The sequence below is a fragment of the Rhea americana genome, unplaced genomic scaffold, assembly GCF_003343005.1.
Source record: "Rhea americana isolate MKP2758 unplaced genomic scaffold, rheAme1 scaffold_49, whole genome shotgun sequence".
NCBI lineage: Eukaryota > Metazoa > Chordata > Aves > Rheiformes > Rheidae > Rhea > Rhea americana.
In genome coordinates, this window is record NW_028186634.1 from 1450851 (window position 1) to 1475350 (window position 24500).

A 24500-nucleotide genomic window follows, 5' to 3' on the forward strand; every position below is an offset into this window, starting at 1 on the left:
TGAGCATCATCAGGAGTGACAGTGACTTGGCATCTGTATAGTCCTGTTTCCTCCGGCTGTATTTGTGTCAAAAATRGAGCAGTATTGTGTTTTTTAACTTTATGTTCTAACATGTCAGATCCAGCTCTAGAAGGACAGTGGTTTCCGGCTACAAATGTAAACAGTATTTTTTCCTGGTCTGTATCTTTGGRTTTTTAAATATCAGTTGATTCTCATATTGTTGATATCTAGTGTGGTGTACTGTGCTTGGAGATCAAGCATGATATGGAGATATTTGTATTGAGGAAGAACATCACTGGCTTAGTGCTCATTTGCACTTTCAGGGTCTCTTCAAAGAGGAAACAGCATATTGTAAGAAATGCATTAAAAAAATTTCTTGAAACTTGGCAGCTTTTATTTGTCTCTTGAGGGATAATTCAATTTTCAATATCCTATTTCATTATTAGGATATTAGGCCACCACTATTAATCTTTCTCCATTTGATTTTAAGCTTCTGAATTGGCTTTTAAATTGCTCTATAATCTTTGTCTTGGACTCCCCCTAGTGAAGAGATGGTATGCTACAGGACTGGGAAATCTTTCTGTATTATAATACATGTTGTATCGCTTCGTCGTCGTACTAAATGCATTAGCAAAATATGCACACGTGTGTGTATGTATATACATATACACACACATATATATCTTATCTATACGATATCTAAATGCTCTCTCTCGATATAGTTAATTTTACAATTTACATCTGCAAATAACTGCAATGAGACWGCTGGCTCCAGGAAGAACAGAAGATATTTAAGTGTTTCCATAAACTTTTTTTCACTTCTTTCCAGAAAGCAAAGAGTAAAGGGTAAAATGAACGGATTAGAAGCARAAACATAGTTTTGCTTACGGACCAAATCTAAACCTGGAAAGCCTTCCCACTCTCCTGTACAGTCCAACGTCTGCACAGCAGACTGTGCCTGCTCACTTTTTCATACAAACCCTGCAGCATAAAAGAGAAACCAAGCACAGCGTGCCGGCAGAAGGGATTTTCATCCCAGAGGCCCTGCTGGGAGCAGTGTGTGTGTGTGTGGAGGGGGCGGGGGAATGGCCTGGCCCAGCCCAGGCTCCCTTAGCGGCTGGTGGGATCCTGCTGCAGACCCACAACAGCAGCCCGAGGATGGGCACCCCATGGCCCAAAGCTGCCACCGCTTCYGCTTGGCCCCAGGGGCAGCAGCAGGAGTACTCCCCCCACTCCTCTGGTGCTTGACTCCTCCCCACCCACATTAAAAACCACACCAGGTGTCCACCACTGCACCGAGTTTCAATTTAATCCAGTTAAAAACTAATCTATACAAAGTTTGAGCAGGGCATTTTTCTACAAACATTGCACTGGAGGACATGAATTTGCACAGCATTGACCAAATCATACCCCCTTCATCCTCCTGTTGAAATCCTCCAAACTAACCATTTCTTACTTTTATTCTAGGGACTGATGTCTGTACAGTTACATTCAGTTTTCTTGCAATGGCCTTATAAATGAAAAGCAGAGGAGTAACCYCCCCCCCCCCCAACAGGAGGGACATTTCAGTCTCTTATTTATCTTTGAAAATAGAAGAAGTAATAGCTTTCTACTTCCTCATTTGGCTCTAAGCTTAGTTTAATAATTTTAAAACTTTAAAAAGCTCCTGAGAAGTCAATACCATGGTGGAAACATGCTTTAAGTGGATAATAATTTGCAATCTATTTTATGGAATAGAGAGTATCCAATTAAAAGAAAACATCATCATGGAAAACAACAAATACATAAATWTTTCATGTATAAGCATGACTTTTAGCACATCGTTGCATAATTGCTAAGGCAGGTGTTCCTGACAGTAGCAAAAACTCTTAAATTAATTAAAATACTTTCTTTGCTACACTCAGACCTCTGTTCACACGGGCTTGACAAATGGTGCTCTTTTGCCATRCAGGAGAATGAGCTGGACAGTATCAGGTCAAGCTTGATGTTACACAGGTCAGACTAGTAGAACCTATCATCTTCTGAGAGTACATCACTCAGCCTTGCTATCTTTGCAGACATGTAAGGCAGGGAACTATTCATACAAAACTAGGGAACTGGGTGGGCAAGCATGAAGCAGTAACTGGGGACTGCATCTCAAAAACTTTTCAGGCAGCAAACTTACTTAAGATCTATTCAGTAGGAGTTAACYGTTGACTGAAGCTTTGGTGACTTCCACGTATTTTAGGGCAAACAGTTGTCAATTTGATTGAACGGTTGATTTTTGTTATAGATCTGACCACACAATTTAAAAGTTAAAAGACTGCCTTTTTCTACTTCTACAAAATGATCAGGAAAACTGTAGTATGTATTGTTAAAGTACAAGCTTGCTAATTAACACTGACAAGAACATTTAAATTTCAGATAGTTGAAGGAAAGGTGGGTGTGTTATGTTTTATGCTTTATCTAGTTGTTTTATGCTAAACACCCCTTGGTGGCCACTGACAAGTAAACCTAGTAACTTTTGCTAATACTAACTCCTGATGAAATGACAAGTGACGTTCCTGGCTTCTCCAGGCAGCTGCCACAGGTAGCTCTGATGCTCACTACACCACTGTGAGAAGCAGCTGAGTTCAGCACCTAAGACAAAAGAGTTCTTTAGAAAACTAGATGTTTTCAGGAGCTGGTACAGGTAAATGAGTTTAAAAAGGACATAATGCTTATCTGGTAGAGCAGGGAGAGAGACAGGTTCTTACAGTCAAGATAAAACAGATGTTGTACTGAAAACTTGAGCTGGGCAAGCACTTGAAAGCAGTTACTGCATTACATATAATGGTATTTGTAACAAAATAGATGTAATATGAAAAAAACTTATTTATATTGTAGAAATGCCTTCAGAGTAAAGGCTTCTGCCCTTCMTTCTCTACAAACATCTGTATCATTCTTCCTCTGTAGACACTCATGGGGGAGAGGGGAGATGGACAGTTTTCCCTCTGATATCCAAGTAGTCCCCCTCTGCTTCCCTCCTCACCGAATTCTTGAATAACWGCCTATAAACCCACAGCCACAGCAACACACTGAGAAATTCTGTTTTAAGTGAGAATAATATAATATATCTTGCTAATACAAGTCCTCTGGATGTAGCTGTAACTATGTCTGGGCCTCTCGGCAAACAGATAAAATTGCAGAAAGGTAATTCAGCCTCCAGATAAAGATATAATCAAATTGATGTTAGAATAGCAAGAAATGACAAATAGTGGACACATTAGTTTGCAAAACCGAATTAGTGTCAACCACTGGGTTAAGAACAAAGTAAAAACAATAGTAGAAAAGTCTAATTGTGGCTTAAGCAGTATAAATACTGCCAAAAARGAAATGGGACACACCAATTTACAACACAAGAAAACAGAATCCATTCTGGCAGTGAATTCTATTATGTTGTGTGGAGAACAAGAATATGCTCAGTCCTGATGAAAGAAGTATTAAACACAGAAGGAGGATGCCTAGCTGCTACCTATCAAAACTTTTCAGAGTTGAGAAGCTTCTTAAATGTCAATACAAAATGACAGTAATTGCCTCCTACCTTTCTTCAGTTTGCCTAACATATTCAAGCCTTATTCTGAAAGGAATATCTTTCTGTAACAGAGGCTTGCCTCTATTTCTTTGCTCAGAACCCAAATGATCTCCTTTCATKATGCTGTCAGCAGTTAGCCACAGAATAGGAAGGAAATGCAAAGGATACCTGCCAAGGTACGTGTGTATCAGTTCAAAGCCAGCATTACACTACCAGAACAATCCATGTTTGAAAACAAACAAAAAAGATCCAGACAGAGTTTGGGCTTTAGGATACTTTCAGTCTAAAACAGATGAAAAGCAAGGGCAATCATACAGGTTTTCTGCATTATAGTAAAACCCACAGGAAAAAAATCAACTGTTATTTTTATGTAAAATCTTGGTTTACAGTATTAGGGAGCTATTCTGATTCGTTATCAAAATAATACAATCAAGTAGCACCCCTGTTATAGGACATGTCATAAAACTATATCAACTGCTGAAAGACTAATAAGCATTAATAGTGAGACTCTCAACAGCCAAAGAATTATATCTGAAAAGAGTTTTCTGAAGCACATGCTGCATTTTGAAAAATCAGGTATTATCACTGGAGGTAGGATAATCTGTACAGAAAAAGACAATGAGTCCTGTTCTGTTTTGCACAATATTTCCATTAACATAAAAATCTTACTTAACATGCAAAATTTTGAGATCAGCTGGCATCTGATGAAAGAAACAGGGACAAAAGTACTGTCCCAAGTGCCAGCTGAGTATTCAACTGCCACACAGAATTAATCTTAACAAGGAGGATAATTCAGATCAATACACCAGAAGTACAGTATTCCTATTGAAGGCTAACAGTGAAATTCTCAGGCTTCTGTAAACATGAAAAATATTCAGTGTTCCACATAACTGTGGAGGTTAGATTTTAGAAAGTGCAAATTTTCTGTGATTAAACATGCAAAGTTTGATTTTTATTTTGCCTCAGAGAAGAAAGGGGATGGTAGTGCTGGCAATGGTAGATCTTTCTTTAGTTGTTGTCTTTAGTTCCTCRTATCTTGCTGCTCAGCAATTGTGGAAAGAGTTTCTACACAAAATAAGACCTAACTTGGTATTCAGGCCAGCTCTCTGCTGCTTCTCTGAAAGAATTTTGATTCATGGCTAACTACCAAATGGCAGCTCAGCCGGCTTTTTGCACAGTCCAACAGCTCAGTCCCTTGGCCATAAAAACCCTTAGTACTGGTAATTTCTTTCATTTCCTCCTCCAATAAAGCCTCTAAGCGATCCCCTTATTGCCTTTCTCAATGATGCTTTTGAAGAGAAAAATAATTTAAATTAGTGATTCAATCTGATCAGTATTTTAATCTATAACATTCCCAAAGAATTTACARTCTGGGGAAGGAAGTGGAGAGTTCATGGTTTCACTCTGATTTTTTTTTTCCCCCTTTACCCTCCCCCCAAAATAATGACAGTATAAAGTTGAGGCACAAGTGGTTAAGGGTGAACTTGAGCATGATCAGTTCTAGCAGCTGGTTCTTGAACATGTCCTGGTGGTAAAGGCTGATCACCTCCTGCAGGATGGTTTGGTGCATCTCCAGCTTTGTGTTCCCCAGCTGTAAAACAAGGATAAAACCTCTGTAACGTCTTTATTAAATTAACCCCAAATGTGAAAAGTCTCTAAAGGAAAGTTTCTAGTGTAAGGACAGTCAAACAATAACTTCTACTGTTGGCTTTTAAGTGGAATCAAAATTTGTATAGATGAATTGCAACAAAATCATAGCAAGACTGCCCTAAACAGGGCATTATTTTAATATGCAAAATTTCTTCTTGGATTGCTTACTGTTTCTCTTCTTTATGAAATGTTCTGTTCTCCCYGTTACTGACACAACAGATTGGCTCTCTGGAGATCAATTTTTTCTTTCTAAAACATACTATTTATTTCTGAAACCTTTAATCCAAATGAGGGAAGTCTGAAGAAATAACTTGCTCCTGTATTTTATTCCTTGCTGTGTCAGCAATGCTTTTAATGTTTTCCCCTTGCCTACCTTGGAGTAATGCTAGTTTTTATAGATTGCTTAAGATTCCATGATTTGCAAACATGTTTTATGGTTTTTATTGTTGCTGGGTTTTTTTTTTTCCTCTTAAATCATCATTAGCGTAGCTCTCTAGTAGCCCAGAGCTTAGACATATTGGCTGTTTGGGTCCCATTAACTCAGTAAAGGAGTAGTAGCCATTTGTGGCTAATATAATTAACATGTGCAATACTTAATTAAATGGCATTGCAGAAAGGAATTTTTTTTGCATAAAGCAATACATATTTGTTAAGAATAGTATTTGTTGCAATACTGCCAGTATCAGATGATGCATCATTAGTCCAAGCCCCAGGACATCTGCTATTACACATGGTATTTTCACTGAAGTTCTGCATGTGAGGCTCTCAAAGTATCATAAAATGAGATTAGCCAAAGGCAGTTTTGAARTAAATGAAGGACAAAATGAAATTGTTACTCTTTTTTTTTTTGTGCTGTTCACAAAACTCAGTGGCTTACAGATGGAACTTCAGGATATTTAAAGTGAGCTGTAATCACCGACTCTAGCAGTTAAGTTTAAACTCCCTCTATTGCTCCTGCAGGAGCAGTTAAGAACATTAGTATTCAAAAAGCTGTCAGGATATAGCCCAAGGACTTATGTTCGAGATGAATGTCAAATACTTCTTGTGCTGCAGCACTGATGATCTTAGCACACAAACATGGAAGTCAAAGTCATATTAGTTTCAACTTTTCAAGAGGAGGAAAAAAAAGCTAAATTAAGATGTATGAGAAGAGCAAAGTCCTTTTAAATCACACAGGAAATATGGACAATGCATTAAGGATAAAAATATGCTGGCTACCTGTTTGATTTTTTTTTTGACATCAAAGAATAAATGCAATTATTTATTATGTCTATCCTTATCTTCTTTGAGGGAGTTGATGTAATTGGTCTTTTCCACCGTCTAAAGCTAACTTGTTGTGATATGTTGTGCCCAGTTGATGACAAGCTGGCCACGGAGGATAGACCTGTTGAAAGCATTTAAATGTGTACATTTGTTCTGCAGTCTGAGACTAGAAATAAAGTTTGGGATTACCATCTGCAACATGAGAATAAGCTAATGGAGACATAACCAACAGCCTAACTGCTGATACCATGAAGWGATAGTGGCATTAACTTCAGCTTTTGTGTAAATATTCAGGATCATGAGCAAGGCTGTTCAACAAGAAGGGAASGATACATTACTATGACTTCATATTCTTGGTAGCCAAATCAGGAATATTATAGCATGTGTACACAAGGCAAACTACCTTTAATCCACCTGAATCTCTGTTGTTAATGAAGCCACAGAATATCAGGCAGGCCTGGTCATTTTTACGTCCCAATTCTTCCCTGGATGCTCAGAAATTCTAGATCTCAGTATGTTTAGGCTGACAGGCAGAACACTTGCTCCAGCAAATTGGAGTCTTTCCTCTCAACCCATCTGATGTCTCAAATTATGCAAGAGTGAACTTTTTTTTTTCCTATGGACCTCAAACTACTGAGATTTCAGAAACTCTTTAGAAAAATTCCATACTTCCCTCTTAAAGGCAGCTCTCAGATAAATTTTTTTCATGACTTTTACATTGGATAACTGTGTATCTACACAGAAAAATACATACGGGGTTGGAATTTCAGTTCTCCAGCTGGTCCTGCAGGAGGATTTCCTTGCTGCAGCTTCTTTTGTTCCATCTGTTTTACAACCTGGTGAAAAATAAAAGACCACACTTGAAAAACTTAMCTGTATCAATTTCTGATGTGACATAACTGATCACACTTAAGTGAAATATATGCAGTCATGTGAAGTCTTTGTTAGTTGGGATACTACTGAGTTKAGATGCTTGCGTTGTTTGCTATAGCATGCTATAGTATGAAGCAATAGATTACATTCTGCTGCAGTAAAATTAGTTTAGAATTCAGCTGATGTTCACATGACAAATAAAYAATGTACAGTTAGGGACTGTTGTGATCCTTTACAGTTAGAAGGATATAGAAAAGGAGAGAATCCTTCTATTCTTATGAGTATACCTGCTGAAACTCTTGCTTCTGAGCCTGAAGCTGGTCATGCTGCCTCTGTAGCTCTTCCTTCTGTTTCTGAAGATCTTCTGCCTTCTTTCTAAGTTCATCTTCCTGCTGAGAAATATGACTCTCAAATTCCTTTAGCTCCTCCTCAGTGAAGAGCTGCTGTTGATCCAGTGTCTGCAAGAAAATATAAACAAACATGAATGCTTACACAGGATTACACATCTATTTTGATTATATTCCTAGCGGAACTACAATTAGCTGGATTCTAAACTCCTTCAGACCCTCAGAATTTTGATCAAAYGACCCCCAACTTTGATCTAATTACCGAGACATGACACTGTAAAGGTGTAAAAAACCACCTTGTTTTGAGTAATAAGGAAATGGCTAAATCCTATTACAGATTTGGATTCCTCTTGTTTCCAAATAAACTGTTATCTTCCATTTACAGTGATTCATAACCAAAGTGTCCATTCTGTGTTTGAAAAGCATGTGCAAACAAACTCTTCTAGAATCCACACGGTGGCGCAATACGTCTCTTTGTGTGTGGACCACAAAGATTACATCTGATTCAGTCACACACATACCAAAAGAGAATTAAAAAAAAAAAAAAAAACCCCACCACAGGTCAGGGACGTGCCATTTTGTTTCCTGGTTTTAGAACAATGGTAATAGTATAGTATGTTGCACTTGAAACACAAGCTACTTACCTCCCAGCTATCTGGCTCCAAAAATTCTTTCTTCTCTGTAGCTCTCAGAAACTCTTCCAAAGTTACTAGCCGGTCCTTGTTGATGTCCACCTATTTGAAGCAAAAATTTAAACTCAACCTAKAGGATATTTTTTAGTGGAGACAATATTTAATTTCATTATTCAAATGTCTTCAAATTTAACCATTTTGTTTTTAAACAGTCCTATTTTCAAAAGAATGTCTGAAACATCTTTTTAGAAAAGATTTTTTTTCTCAAAAGTTCATATAGTTTAATAAAAATGGAAGTAAAAATTGAATCCTCATATTTTACTTCAATACTGATTGGCTTTACTGGAAGCATTACGTGTCGTTACAGCCCCAAGACTAACAGAAGCATACTTTTTTTCTCTCTCTCAATTTGAGAAAAAAGTTTTGCAATTTTCTGGTAACCATTTTGTAACTGTGAGTCACAGTAAGCTCCACTGTTGCACAGGGACGATTTTAAACAGCAATAAATAAATAGCATCAGAACCCTTTACATGGAAGGGAAGAAATGCTTCTCTTTATGACTAATAGAAGTCCAGGCTTGCTGCATTCCTCAAACTTAAAGAATACAGCTAAATATAGAAGAGGCACAAGTGAGAATCAGTGGTTCAAAACATCATCTTCCTTTTCCTCTGTCTCTAAGCTGCAAGCCTATGGAAACTAATAAATGTATTTACGCTCACAAATAATGCCTTGAGCTCTCAGACTCTATTCTAAAGGGACAAGAGCTAGTTACATGAAGGAAGGTATTGCTCTGCTCTCTCTTCCCACACCTAATCTTACCTATTTTGCCAGGACAAAACAGTACATTTAGGGTTTTCCCTGCTTTACACAGACTTTACAAGGAATTTCTATTAAATCTGAGAGTATCTGCAAAAAGGGAGGCTACAGCACAATTCATCCTCTGGAAATTTCTAAAATCTAGTCAGCAGACATTTCTGTCAGAGTAAGTATAGGACTCAAGGACTGTAACTTCATGTGAATCCCAGCACAAGCAATGTTCAGTATGACGAGTCAATCCTTTTTGCTGTACTTGAACARCTCTTCACATCAAGAGAACTGTACTTGTTTAACAGAATAGGAAAAGGGCAGCTGCATTAATTGTTAATTCATACCTCATTCATTACATGCTCTCTCATTCTCAGCCTTTCCTCTTCCATTTCAACCATGTCATCCTCTTCATTTTTGGGGTCATAGACTTTTTCCAGCTAAAATTGAAAATTAACACATTAGTCTGAAAAAAAAAGGCTGCTCATTCAAATGACAGAGCATATTTGGAATAGTAACGTGAAATATTGCTAAAGAAGTTGACCTTTCTTCCTTCACAGTTCATGTGGACTGTTGTAAATTCAAAGCTGCGGACATTACAATAAAATTCACCTTGACATGCAGTCTGATCCTACATTTGACYTGAAGCAGAAAGAGCTTCCACATGGTATCTGGAGCAGGGGAGGGGAACTCTTACTGGAGCACAAAGCTGAACCTATAAGCATTCACAGTATTGTAAGACAAACTGAGTGCTGAACTTAATGGTCTATTGCTCTTCTTGCACTTCTTTTTGGTGAGTTCATGTTTACTTGCTACCAGACTGACTTAGCTTTCTCAGTTATTAGTATTTTTAAGGTCCTGAACTAATTATTTGTTTTTAAAATTACAAAATTGTAAAATGCTGGGACAGACTGTCTAGAAGACTGTCATATATCTTAGCGGATATGTAAGGATCATATATCATAAGAGSGGATTAGCTCAAAGTACTGTTAGAAATCTTTATCTGTAAATTTCATTTCTTACAAAATTTATCATCTGAATTTATCAAGCTTGTGTGAACAATATTTCCTCCCCGATTCATAAATTCTAGGAAGAATCTAAGAATAGATGGTGGCAGGCATAATAGTGGATCGTTGAATGAGAAATGTAGGGTTTCTTCCTCCTTACACATTTGCATTTTCACAGATAAGGAACAAAGGTTTAAAGAAACTACAAGCTTGCCTACTTGACCAGATGCACATGTGCTCCAAGCTAGGTGGACATAACAGAAATTATCTCTGCAGCCACTTCTAAATGCACTGCCCTGAGCCAGTAAGTGCGACCATGACCTGTTTTTCTCTCAGCTAGGCTTATTACTCTAGGCTAGCACTGAACAAGTAGAGCTACCCAGTTTCAGAACCTCTACCTGGCTGCACCTAGCCGGAGCAGGTGTGCAGCTCTCTATGCTGCAAACCATACAGCTACAGATATTCTGCAGATTGCTTAAAAATCTTAATCAACAGCCTGTAGCAGAGGAATATATGAGTGCTAGGTSTCTCGTGTCTGAGAGCTTCAACTACTTTTTTTTCCTGATGATATGATTTTATAGTTTTATGGAGGTGTTAAAGACATATAAAACTTGGCATGAGTATTCTCACTTKTAGTACAAAGACTCCAGATGTGCTTGCAAAGACTGCAGACAGCCATATAACCATTTATAGGAAGAGCTGAGGTTTCTAATTTTTTTTACCTCTTTAGTAAATAGGGCTTCTAATTCTTGCTCATCCAGGAAGCCATCATTATTCACATCTACAAAAACAAGTATTGAAAATACAAACCAAATAAATACAGAAAGCAATATATGTAATAGTTCTCCATGAGTTAGGTAAATGTCAGCATATAGTCTGGCATGGATTAAATGCCTTATCTAAGGAGATGCTGGTTACATAGGTCAGTTTTTTATTTAAACAGGCATTGGCTGAATTGTATCACTGTGTCTGGCTACCTGGCTCTTAACTGCTGGTTGGGTAAGTTTGGTGCAATCTCTCTAGTTCTTGGATTAGCAAACTGAAATAGATCACAGTAGGATTGCATACAGTGCAATTGCCAAAAATACTTCTGAAAACAAGGAAGTTTTCTCAAATTAACTACATTTGCACCAGGACCAAGAAAATCTGTAGAAAAAMTTTATTAACCAGCAATATGACCCTTCAAACAGACAAGAAAACTCTGCCAAAAATTCCTACAAATATGCAGTGCTTCCAAAGAGCGCATTGTAGAATGACTTTTGATGATGACTGCAAAGGAGAGAATACTTGGTAACTAATAATTCATCTTTTATGCTATATTCTAGTCTGAATGTTGTTATTGTACCTCTGAAGTTGAAAGAGAGTATCTACTTTGAATGACTGTTATCATGTAATAGTTTTGGTTAACTGCTTCAGAAATGTTTATATACTAATCTCTAAGGCAAAAGCTTATTTCGGCCATTTCTGTTCCTGTAAGACTTGCACGAAAAAGCTACTAAAAATATTTCAAAAAAAWATCTTTCAAAATGTCTAGAAAGAGAAGAAATATGGTCTAATAATTACTAAGTACCTAATATTTACGGTACATTTAATATATTCATAAACAAAACATCAGACTGAAATTAGAGCRTCTTTCTTCAGTTAAAGCATCTTCTGTGGTTTCAGTCAAATTCTATGCACTGTTCAACCCTTCACAACCTAGTGCTGGGCATGCCCTGCTTCAGGGTATATTATTATGCAGCATTTAGCAATGTCAGGATATAAGGTTACACRTTTATCTAATTACATCTAAAATGAAATGCCCATTGAGGTGAACAGACAGAGTCCTTGTCTCTGGTACTATTTCATCATTTTTAGTTGCAGACTACTCAAATGTAGAAGCAATTTTGAGGGCATTTTGGCTTTGTTTGTTTGTTTTTAGGGACTCCTGCAATTTCTGATGGGGACTGCYACTTCCATAACTTTTCCAAAGATAAGGGGAAAATGGCACTTATCCTCAAAGAAGTTGAAAAYGACCTTTCTTACACACATTTCTGAGAACTTATTACCAGCACATGGTGTGTGAACAAAGTTATAATTATAGACAGCCCTAYAAATATTAATGCTTCCCTGAAGAACCGCTATTGATTACAGGTCASAGCTACATGATTTTGTATTTGAACAAAATTCTAACATCTAAAGTTTTTAAATCCCATTTGACACCTTACTGGTATATTCACAAACAATACAATTTTTCTCTTCTGCGCTCTTCGGATTTATTGAAACTGCTTGAGTTACAAGATTTCTTCCTGGCATAAAACAAACTTGCTGAACAAACACTCTCAGAAGAAAACAACAGTCACTTGATTTGCTTGTTAAATTAAATGAAGCCTCTTACCATGTAATTTGAAAAATGTTTTGGGGTCAAATTCATTAGGATCTAGTCCATCTGCTTCTTCCCATACCTCTTTCAGTTGATCTTTGCTTCCCTACAGATTGATTAAAAAAAAATATATATATTCAAAAGATGATTAAGTGTAATTTTGCTGTATTACCTTTGCATTACAGTTTCTCAAAAAGGCTTTTTTTGTTTTGTTCCAACTAGAATCAATGGAACTTTCTTTAATCCCCTCTTGGTCATGTCTAATACTTGTACTAAATGGAAAGGCCCATGGAAGACAGAGTATCAAGGAAACGCACAATCAGCAGAAAGGAACATCTGTAATAATGCAGCAGGCCTGGACAGACTCATCTAGAAGTAATAGCTGAAAGGAGTTTGATCTGTTTGCCTTTTCAAGAACACAGGGTGCTGCGATGCAGTTCCTTCCAGTTTAGGTATACCCTGAAGGCATCCTTGCAGTTTTGAATATCCTGTTGGCTTCCTCCTGATGAATTTTAGCTGATGCTCTTTTGCCAGCATAAAGCACATCTGTACAGCAAAAAGGAGTGTACAGCAGGTTTTGTAACGCACTCATTGTTCCCACTCTCTGCTCCCAGCAATGTCAATGAGAGGAGAAATAGACAAATGCTGACAATATTAGCATTTATTAGCTAATATTCTATTTAGCTAATAGCTCTCTTTATTAGCTTTTTCCCCCTTGTATGCAAAACTCCTTATGAACTGTGTAAGAATAGACTGTGGCCTTACGGGATGGTGAACTTTAGGGTGATCTCCATGCTTTTTCTTCATCTCTTCAAATTTGGATTCCTCTCGCTGTCTCTTTTCTTCATCGAGTGTTTTTAAATATTCTCTCCTCTCGTGTTCTTTCATCATTTCATATTTCTTAAATTCTTCATGGCGTGTCTTATCATAGTTTTCCAGATCACTTGTAGCCTAAGAAYAGATACATACACACACTTGATTATGTTAAAAGTACTGTTCAGTTCTGCGGACAAATCAGCCATCTGTGCACAAAAACAGCTGTATAACCATTCTCCTGTTAAATATGAAGTAGACTAGTTGGAGGTCCCCTCTCACTTGAGAGGGATGAAGAATTCAATATGCAAGGATTAAGCTGATAGGAACCTTTAGAAACTATACAGTACTATAAGGAGGCATCAAGGTGCCCTTTCTCCTCAGTTAGTAATCAACTAGCTCAGGTTAAATATGTCCCGTRCTAATTATTCAGCACAACTTTGAATGGTACCATTGACTCCATTTTTATTTCAGAATAAAAACATTTGTAGCTTATCCTACAGTTTAACATACCTGACAGTCTCTCCAATACTTACATTTTAGTTTTCAAAGTCACCATATTTTTTTCAAAWGCAATTCTTAAAAGAAAAAAAAACGCCCCTAAAATACTCATTACACTCTGCCAATATCTCAGATGAGAGATGAGAAGGTAAGAAGAAAAATTCTAGAAGAGAAAACTGCCAGCAGAGGATATGCCTCTCCTAGACAATCAGAGTTTTTCCATGAGTGATAATTAGAAATGGCAAGACATGTTATAAAACGTACATATTTTACAACAATTTGGGAGAGAATTTTCCAAGGGGAAAAAATTGTAGCATTGTGRCAAGTTTAGAATATTCCTTATTTAAGAAAAAAAATTCTTCCCATTTACTTTGAAAACATTTTCAAATTTTCATCTCAGATTTGCAGTGCTCTCTGAAGTGTACCTGACATAGTCTTTCTTCGCTTTGGGAAGTGTATTTATTCCAGCAGTTGAAAAAAAAGCCAGCCACACTTAACTTAGTTGTATCTTCCTAATAAATATGGACTGAAAAAAAGGCCTGTAATTAGACATTGAATCTGCTAAACCTGAAAGTACACTGAATGCCATGCCCAACATACGTAACTTCGAATACTTGTATCTGAAATTCTACCATGCTATGGTTTTGCAGCTTGACATATAYACAACAGACCGCCAAATTCAAATGCCTATTTAGGGATGACTACTTATGTCACTCTGTGAGACATCTAAAATCATTTAGAAACATAAATCAGACTTCAGAAATCAGAAAATACACCTGGGCAAAATGTGCCCTTTTCAAATTTGTATTTAATTTAAATGCTCTCAAGAAAGCTGTATGTAATTCCCAAGTTGTTTGCAATGCATGCAAATCCTGTTAATATGCCACTCCCTAAATTAAGGGTCTTTTCAAATAACGCATGCTGACTATAAAGTTTACAAGCATGAATTGAGATAATTGATTTTTTTCTGAAAGTAAGAACCGTAGGTCATTTATAAAAAGTGGTATACATAAAAGGATTTGCTTTCATCACAGGAAAAAAGCATAATAATAGCAAACAAATTTATAGTAGTTTATATGTAGCACTCACTGCTTTGATCAACATATCCAAGTCTTTAGGTTCGAATGTGTCAGGATTTTGATGGTTCAGGTGCTCAAACTGTTTAAGGAGAGCCTGATGGTCTAAGCCGGTGTCTGAAAGAACATGATGCAAAYGTAAAACATGTTAAAACAGGTTTGGAAGCAAGAGAGACCAAGAAGTTAAACTTTCAAACAGGAGCTTATGCCTTGTAAGTACTTGAGGCTCCTTGAGGACTGGATAATTTTTCACTATCAGGAAACTATAGCAACATTTCTGAATGAGATCAACAAATCTGACAGYGATTTGTACTATTTTCCTTCTGACATGTCAGCGCTGCACTGTACAAAAGCCTGTGGTTAGGCCAACAAATGTACAAGCAAATTGGGCTTCACATATCAAGACAGACATTTTGTTCTATTTCTTTTTTGTATAGATGAGATATAATAATGCACCTGACTATGTTTCTAGTGGCGTTATCTGTAGTATCAGACCTAACAATCTGCATCTTTCTTCTGAACGATAAGTATGGCTCTCTACTGCCCTCCAGGTTTTGCAAATGACCTATCTGGCCAAAGATGTAARTAAAATGTGGTTTAAAATTGTATCAGAACAGATGAACCGAGATTCAAAGTCCATTTGTCCAAAACTAAAAATGCAAGACAGTGAGGAGTCAGTTACTGTATCTAAAAGCTGTAAATATTTCTCTTTTCTGTATGAGATGGACTATATCAACAATGTAAAATTTGTTTTTACAGTTCAGTTTGTTTATTTATTTCTACAACAGACTCTCTGATGTCACCATGGTTTCTGATAATTAATGCTGACTAGTTAATAATACTCTCTTAAGCAGCATACATTTTGATATATTATGTGTAACAATTTTCACAAAGTTTTACTAGATTACTCTGACTTAGAAAAGATGACTTGATTTGTAGGAAAAAAAAAGTTTGGACATCATTTTAAATGAGTTACCTTTGGGGAAATTTGTCTTCCACTCTATACTGTGTTTAGTATTAACACAAGCCAGTAAATGCTAGCTGGAGCATATTTCAATCATCATTCCTCCCTAGTGAGATCATAATTTCTGTTGAAATAAATACACTCCTTAATCTGTTTTTAAACATTTTTGTAAGTGAAGTAATAGCCTTAAAAAGGAAAGAAAGAAAGAAAGTTTTCCTCCACTCCTTATCTTTATAGAGAAAGGACTAATTCTATTTGATAGCATTTACTTGCCACATTACCACCTTATCTGAGACTTGACATGGATGGGGGGATAAAGTCCCCCCATCCCTGATGTTCTGGCATCCTGTACTGATCTAGTCACAGTTGAAATTCTTAAAAACATGATGGACTAGGACTGAATATATGGAGAATATAATCTTCATTTTGTTTTTTTTTTTAAAAAAACCTGATCATCTGAGAGGAGAGTAAGGTTTGGGTTTTTTTAAAATATATATAAACAGTATGCTGTTAAAAGCAAGGTAGAAAGCTGGTGTTGCATGGAAAAGATTTAAAGAACAAATAAAAGGAAATCCAACAGCTCTACCTTTCACAAATATAGAATGCGCTTTTGTACGTGTTCCAAGATATTGCACAGGTATATATAGATACAGTTGTATTTTATAGRTAATTTGGCTATACATGGTGGCATACATGGTGTAAAGTATCCTCTAGCAAGGCCTGTTACTTTACAAACTACAAATTTTACTAAGTATTTTTCCATTCTTGCAGTTTTCACACATTAGTAGTCATCTGAACATTTTAAACCGAAATTATCTATTCCTGTTGTCTCACACACGTAATATCTCACATTTATACAGTAAYGGAATCTATGTATATGCCTGATCTGTTGTGGAAGAAAAAAAAATTACTTTTCTAAAGCATGCTCTCTTAATTATCCCTGACTTACGGAAGCAGAGAGGGCTTCAAGTAATCAGTCCATTAAACTGTTTTGTTTTGTTTTGTTTTTTTAATTCAAAAATATGTACACATAGAAAAACTGCTTGTTGCAGTTCTCTACTAGAAGTTAGGAAATAGTTCTGATAAACCACTATTGTTGTGTTTTTTTTTTTTTTTTTTGCCAACAATCAAGAAGTGTTCTAAAACTGTATGCTGCAAGGAAATGAGGGTATTTTGTTGAGTATATACTTAACGCATGGTTTTCTGAGTGGCCTAGTTCCTGAGGCTCTAAGCTTCCACTAGGTATCTACAGTGTTTTCTTTCCTTAACACATGCAGCATATGTCAACATAAAATGACTCGGTTTAGGTACAAGCTAAGGACATAGCAATATTGACATCTGGGGGCACCAAGTGTTTAAAGAAGACAGCAAACAGACATTCCGCTATACAAAATTACTATTCACACAACTAAGTATCATTAGCTGCTGCCAGCTAGCTCACCATGAGCATCACCATGACGTCACTGGAACGCTTGCCTGCAATAGGAGCATGAGACCAGGCTCTTGGCAGCTAAACAGCAGCCTGAAGAAGATGAACACAGCGTGGCACATGTGTGAAGCAGTGCACTGACTCCGCTGGAGGGGCTACCGCTGGACTGTGCTCTCTGGCTACCAGTGGACTGTGCTCTCTGCACTAGAACTTTCATTAAAAGAAAGCACAAAGGATAGAAAAGTGATCTAATGCCCTCAAGCTAATTTTGTATAACTGTTCATTAATCATACTTTGGTAGCACCTAAGACTTCACTAGAAAGATACTATACTAAAAATACTTTCTTTCCCAAACAATTTTGATCCTTTCCTGAGGCTAGTAATACTCCACACACCCATATTTGCACACACATACTTTTCTCCAGCCTACTTGTTGCTTCCAAGTTAGGCTTACTGGTATTAGCAGTAGAACTTTATTCTAAGATTGATCTGTTACCAATTCAGTTCAGTAGGATACCAGTTCCATTCAGTCGGATCCCACCCCTAATTTACACAAGGCTTTTAACATGCAACAAAAAATCTGCATAGGCAAGTTAAGTTTCTTTGTGAAAAAGATGGCCTTTTCGGCAACAGGGTCGTGCAATTTTTCATTAGGAACTTTGTCTAGCAACCAATTCTCGTAGAAATAATTCAAAAAAAATCTTATTAGCTGTTTATTTTTTAACTTGGAAATTTGCAATCTGGAATCAAAAACCATCCAATATTAAGAAGAAAAAAAGAATAGCACCATTTCCCTCATCTCCCCATCCCCACACAAAATAATCAGAATCCTAAGAAACCTATATGAGTTTACACCACTGTATTACCTATTAAAAAAAATGCTATGGAGAAGCTTTTTTCCATTCCAAATGTTTTTCTTTTTCTTGGACCTTAAAATTGCTACAAACAGTAACAAAAATAATCTTCTGAATTGAAATGTTTAATGTTTATTAGAAATCTGTAAATTCTTTAACTATTAAAAAATTGGTTTTCTACTCCGTAAAAAACAAAACAAAACAAAAAATGCTGTGTCATGTTCTGTTCTTAAACATGGTCCTACCAATTTGCTAGCTCTCAGTGAGGAATGAGAAAGTCACAAACTTGCCAGAATCAGGTTTTGTAATTTGTAAAACATAGATGGCTTTTATCTTCTCCCTGTTTCACTAAAAAGATGGGCCCTTACTGCTGCTAGGCCAGCTTAGAAAGCAGGACACACTTAATTTCAGCTTACTTCAGTTGTATTGTTGACAACAAAATATAACTGATGGATTTTGGGCACCTGTCCAATACAAACCCATCTGTTTATTTTCCTAGTTCAATTTTTTTATTCTTACCTTGAACAGAATCCATTTTAGCTTTAATTAACATTCTTAATCTTGCCACCTCTTGTCTTTTTAGTTCATCCAGTCGTGTTCTTACATGGTGGCTTACTAAATCAAGCTCTCTGCTTAGCTTTCCACTCTGTCAAAAAAAAAAAAAAAAAATCTACAGAAACTAAAAGAAAGTAGTCTTTAAGATTCCCCTAGACATGAGCTGCAAGACAGTAGATTGATGGCAGTCTTCGGCAATACTGCACCCCACACTGCAAGAATCTAAAAAACCGTTTAARGAGACAATTCACTTTTTTTAAGACTATGGTTATAGAAACGGAGGGGAGTCTTAAAAGCTTTCTAAAAAGAGAATTCCTACAAATCTTAATGCTCCGAGAGTGTAAGTAAGTAAGACTTTGAAGCAAAATCATCTAATAACATTTCAGAAGTAAAAAAATTCTTGGCCAGCTGGTTTCAGATTAGTTCAGAAAAGCTGCAAGATGAACACACACAGTGCTGTTTTTCACCGTCTTGATGATGACCATAAGACTAAAGAGGAAATGCAAGCACTGTGACACCCACAAGAAATACTACAAAAGTATTCTATCAAGCTCTGGAAATGGACAGTAACCTTCAAGGGTTACACTGGATGTACAGAGAGCCAAAAGAAGCCAAAGGCAACATCAGGGATTTTTGTGAAGGAAATGCAAAATGCAGGATCTTCTCTTTAGTCTATCATCTTAGACCAAGTTTCCTACCTGCCCCTTGCTGAATCTGTAGCTTGTTAAAAGGAATGTAGAACAAACACTAAAAGCCAGGCAGTGAAGCAGAGAAGACAAAACTGTGGTGAGGGAGTGCTATAAGGAGGGCACCAAAAAAAGGAAAACAGAGGAGGTGGCAACAGTTTAGTCTTATTCCTACACATACTGACATTGCTTCTAGCACAAATCCTCAGTTTCCTCCGGCTTCAAAATCTGTCTTTCTTGTCTCTCCTGTGTCAGCATATTTATTTACAACATATTATCCTCAACTCAGAGGGGAGAAGTCTTTTTGTGGTGATTTAACAGTGATCTAAATCTCTCAACAGACAAAAGCAGGGGAGAGCTATGCTAGCAGCCATATCAATGTCAGTGAAGGTACACTAGCCTGTACAGAGCTTGAAGCTGTCCTCCTGTTACTGACAAACCTCCAGTCATTGCCTCTGACTGACAATAAAATTTAATACTTTGACAACTGTCACAGAATATTTACCTGTTCATTCAGAATGTGAAAGTGTTTTCACACTTAAGACTTCAATTTCTATTTTGGTGAACAGCTCTTTAACTCAACAAGAAATCTGAAATAAACTGGTTCTTTTTGGTAGCTAGGCAGGTAGACTGTGCATAAAAATGTAGATTTTCTTTATTCAAGGGGATTTTCTTTAAGGAACAGAAGATCTATTGTCTCTTGACTAAAGACAAAGATCTACTAAGAGTTCAATACCTAAGCAAATGAAAAACTAAAGAAGAAATAAACTCACAAAAATTGAGAGGAGTATGAAGAAAAAAAAAGAAGAAAGAATACAATATAAATCTTACATGAGTATAAATTTAGTTAGTCTTAATTTAACTTTTTGTACCTACCTTTATTTCTTCTATATCAGCAGTCTGGAGCTTCTCCCTAAAGTGCTTATCTGTTTCCAAGACATCTATTACTTGCCTGAGATATTCATCATAATAGAGCCCTGTATCCTTCAAAAAAGAATGTTAAATTTAGAAAAAAAATCTACTACCAAACATTTTGTTTCATTTAAATCCTATTATTAAATTGAATTAAACTGAAACTAGAATCTCAGCAACAGTCGTAATGCTCTCTTCAAGTATCTTCAGTTTTTCTGATCTGCACCATTGCCCTATATAAGAAGTTATATTGTTATGATTCATTTATTTCAGCAACAGACAAGGAAGAGGAAAAAGATGTTTAAGAATGCAAATCATAAGCATGTGTCTGTCATCTTAGCTTTTTTTTTTAACAGTGTAATTCATTTGCTACATAAATCAATAGCAGTTCAGAATATTACCCATTCTCCATTTCCCCAAAAAGCAGAAAAAAATGAGGCTATTTAATGCATTTACTAGAAAACCTTTCATAAAGGCAGCTGTCCCCAATCTGCCAAAAGCACCACCAGAAGTTTGACTTGGCATTAATCCGCATGTCTTCCAATAAATAAACAGGTAATGTATTTGGGAAATGTTTAATGTGAATATGGCATCACTGAATCTGCATTTCTGAGGGCAGACAAACCAGAGGTCCACCAAGGGCTCAGCCTGATAGGTAGATTTTACACTAGATGAATTAATGTTCCTATGACATAGGCTATACTGTTTTTTGGCCATGAGGGTCTGTGGCAATAAAACATTCCATAGAAGCCACTCCAATGAAAGAGGAATTTTAGGACTGAATAAACCATTTTGGAAAGAAAAAAAAATGCTTCAACTACAGAGTTTATTTGGCTTTCAAACATTATTGTTCATCAGCTAAAGGCTGATATTGGAGTTCTGTTTCTGGACAAAAACAATCTGCACTTTAGCAAATACAAGATCTCAAATGTCTTAACATATTTTTAATATTCACAAACAGGGTTTGCAGCTGAGAAAACTTCATGCCAGTAACAACTAAATGTATTCCCCTGACCAAATACTTTTCTGTTCTCTATGAAGCACCCAAATAGGATTGGTATTTTTATTGTTAAAATCTTCGAATAGAATTTCCCAGGCCATCACTCGGCTGCTTGAAGAAAATCTCTATTGAGCAATAAGCAGTTCTTCCTGCTGTAAGCTGGGAAGGTGACAATTCCATCTATTACCTCACCTTTAACAGCTCAGGGAAAAGAAACTAAGAATTTAAATACCTCACTATAGTAGATGGTAGACCATGTGACAATACTGGCAAATACTAGTTTGCTTTCTGCACATAACTCCAGTACATTTAAATTTCAAGATGGGAGTTTGCTATAGCCAGATTATTGACAATCAGCACAAAATATTTAATGAGATTAATTTCATTTTACTTACTGGATTTTCTATTTTTTCTCCTTCTGCATGGGCTTCTCCTTTAACTTTTGTCTTATCTATATCTATAGGTACAGCTTCCAAAGCCATTAGGAAACATGTCATCAGCAAAATACACTGCTGTGGCAGGACAGATTGCCACTTCATCTGAAATAAGAACAATTCACAAAAATTAACATAAATGATGATATTGTACTGTATTGATTAGAATTCTTTGACATTCCTACATAGACACCGGTAATAACCTAGTTCTCATACATCCTGTTGCTCTCAGGGATCATTAGAACTCAAAAGAATTAAATACAATTTTTTAAGGTCTTTATTTCACAATAAGATGTCTGCAGACCCCCAAAGTTGTAGGTAATCTGGCAGTTGTGTAGCAAAACTAAGTTGTATTCCAAACAGGGAAAGGTTTTAATATGTTGTCAATGGCTCTGTGAAACAGGTGGGCACAACTCAACATCTGTACACTTGTTTAAGATTGTCAAGTCTTGCATAATTAATATTGATGTTACTATTCTGATCCTATCTTTGCTGAAGTAATTGGCAAATTCCTAATGATAACAGTGGAAGCTGAATCAGACCTTGTTATAGTAATGCCAGTAGTTTTATGTTTCAGGAATGAAATATTTACCAAATTTGAAGTCCTCTCCAACCTTTATCTCCAAGAAAAGTATTTTACAATCCATTTTATATCTGTGTTTCAAGTTGTTTGGGACTTCCAGAAAAGGGGTTCACAGCCTCAAATTGTTGCTGAGGCTTCCATTACATCAGTCTTCCTCAAACTTTCTTCAGTGTCTGACATGGGGCAAACTTGCACAGTTTGACGAGTACTGAACACTGAGAGTTTCTGCCCTACATCTAGCAGCCTATTTACTCAAAATTCAAAGGAACTTTGTTTTGATACTTTTCCCTCTCTGTCAAATTTGGCTGACAATAGCCCAATTCATAAAAATAATTGTTAGGAGTAAATACATAAACAGCATGAATACAAAAACTTGTTATTATGGGGAACCTGGATAAAAAAAAAAGTAATGATGGTAATCCAGCATCTGACAGTGAAGACAGGCTCTTATTAAAATTTGGTGATTACTATGACAGTGCTCAGTCTTCGATATTCTATAGAAAGTTTCATGAAATTCCACTGTTAAGTTAGCAATATAAATCACTCCTTGGAAAGTAAAAGTTGTCAGCTGAATGCTGTATATAATTAGCTAGATATGTTAAAGAAAAAGGCATAATATTCAATAAACATGCAGCCAGACAAATCAAAAGTACTCTTGCTACAAAGAAAATTTCTGCACCAAAGACACTAACAAGTGTTTTAATAACCCTTGTAAATAATTCCCTCACCAAGTACTTAGATCCATTGCCAGCAAATCATTTTTGAGAGGAATGGTAATTACAGTGCCAATGCCAGTTTTTCTGGCTATATGCTCTGGCACTCAACAGAGAAGCACTACTTTTGCTTGGATTAAGTTGCCTCTTCATGGAGTTGATAAATGTAGATAATATTTTACCACTGTTGATACCCTTTATCCACATAAATAATACTTAAAAGATAGCACTCTTACCACAGAAAGATTGAGGCTTACCTACAAGATGTACACAGACATCATTATCTCTTTTGTTGAAGAGTATGGAATAAGTGAGATTAAAATATCACTTATCTATCTTTTGCTTTATATGTCAAATGCTCAAGAATGACAAGGATTCTCTGAAACTACATTCTTCTTAGTTCAAATACTCAGCAAAAGGAGCCCAGATGCAGTCTGCTCAGTTATAGCAACTGTTACTTTCATTTAGAAAATGACCAGCATCTGATCATTAGCAAATGGCAGGATCCATTGTTGCTGCCCTATCGAGCATATTAGATTCCATGTCAGCAGCACTGTCAGATCTACGACAGCAAGTCAGAATAGTTTGTGTTGGTCATTCTTTTAAAACAAAAACAAGAATCTAGACTGATTTGCTGGAAACAGTACGTTAATTTCTATACAAGCTGTTGGCTTGCACTGAATTGATAGAGCTGATGCATGAATTGGATGTTCAAAACTGTTTTTAAAAATGCCCAATTTTCAATAGGAAACATCTGGTCTTTTTAATTATAGAACACTTTCTATAAATGCTGTGCCTAGATCTGTAATTTTAACAAGAAAATGTAAGATTTAATCACAGGATATTATAATAACAAATAGTCAGTTTCCAAGCATTCTGAACTTGATGCAGATATCAAGCCTGAGTACTAACTGGATAAGTTCTATAAACAAAATTTCTGAAATAATGAACTTGTCCAGAAATTTCCCTTCCTATTCTCATACATACTAGATCTCCAAGCCAGGCTAGACTACGAGGGTGGATCAGCTAAGCTGCCAAGAAGTCACAAACTGTACTACAGCTATCAGCTGAGTTTGCATCTGTTAGTGGCACAGCTTACTACCATACAGCGCAGCTCACGGTGACTTAAGCTAATGTATGCTGTCTGGGCCATCGGTTCCTTTAGCTGGCAGATAACCATCGTTCTACAGTCATCTCCGAACTTCTTCCATTTTGTATGGACAAAATCACATAATCTTATCCTCCCCTCTCCAAAAGAGGATTGCCAAATCTGGTGTTAGAGCCACTCTTTGAACACTAGCCTGTTATCTTTACTGAGGCACCGTAATATATCTGCTAACGTACAAACACAGCTGTATCCTTTCATAAGCTTGAATGCAACAAATGGAAAGCAGAAATAGCTTAACCCACACAGCAGGTTGAACAAATACATGAAATAGTGTTTCTGTAACCAGACTACCTATAACATGACCAGTCCTCCTATTTAAAA

The 24500-nt window shown here is 36.5% G+C and overlaps 1 protein-coding gene across 1 annotated transcript in view; it reads right to left on the reverse strand.

Annotated features, from left to right (window-relative positions):
* Positions 1–1291: 1291 nt before the first annotated feature.
* Positions 1292–24500, reverse strand: part of NUCB2 (nucleobindin 2) — a 32302-nt gene continuing 9093 nt past the window's right edge. The window contains exons 2-13 of the mRNA XM_085317137.1: positions 21677–21820; positions 20246–20353; positions 18648–18774; positions 14895–14998; positions 13257–13442; positions 12507–12597; positions 10852–10910; positions 9470–9562; positions 8331–8420; positions 7627–7797; positions 7221–7302; positions 1292–5144 (exon numbers count right to left, since the gene is read on the reverse strand). Coding sequence (XP_085173263.1) covers positions 5026–5144; positions 7221–7302; positions 7627–7797; positions 8331–8420; positions 9470–9562; positions 10852–10910; positions 12507–12597; positions 13257–13442; positions 14895–14998; positions 18648–18774; positions 20246–20353; positions 21677–21820 — 1374 coding nt within the window. The 3' untranslated portion in view covers positions 1292–5025. The remainder of the gene's footprint in view (positions 5145–7220; positions 7303–7626; positions 7798–8330; positions 8421–9469; positions 9563–10851; positions 10911–12506; positions 12598–13256; positions 13443–14894; positions 14999–18647; positions 18775–20245; positions 20354–21676; positions 21821–24500) is intronic.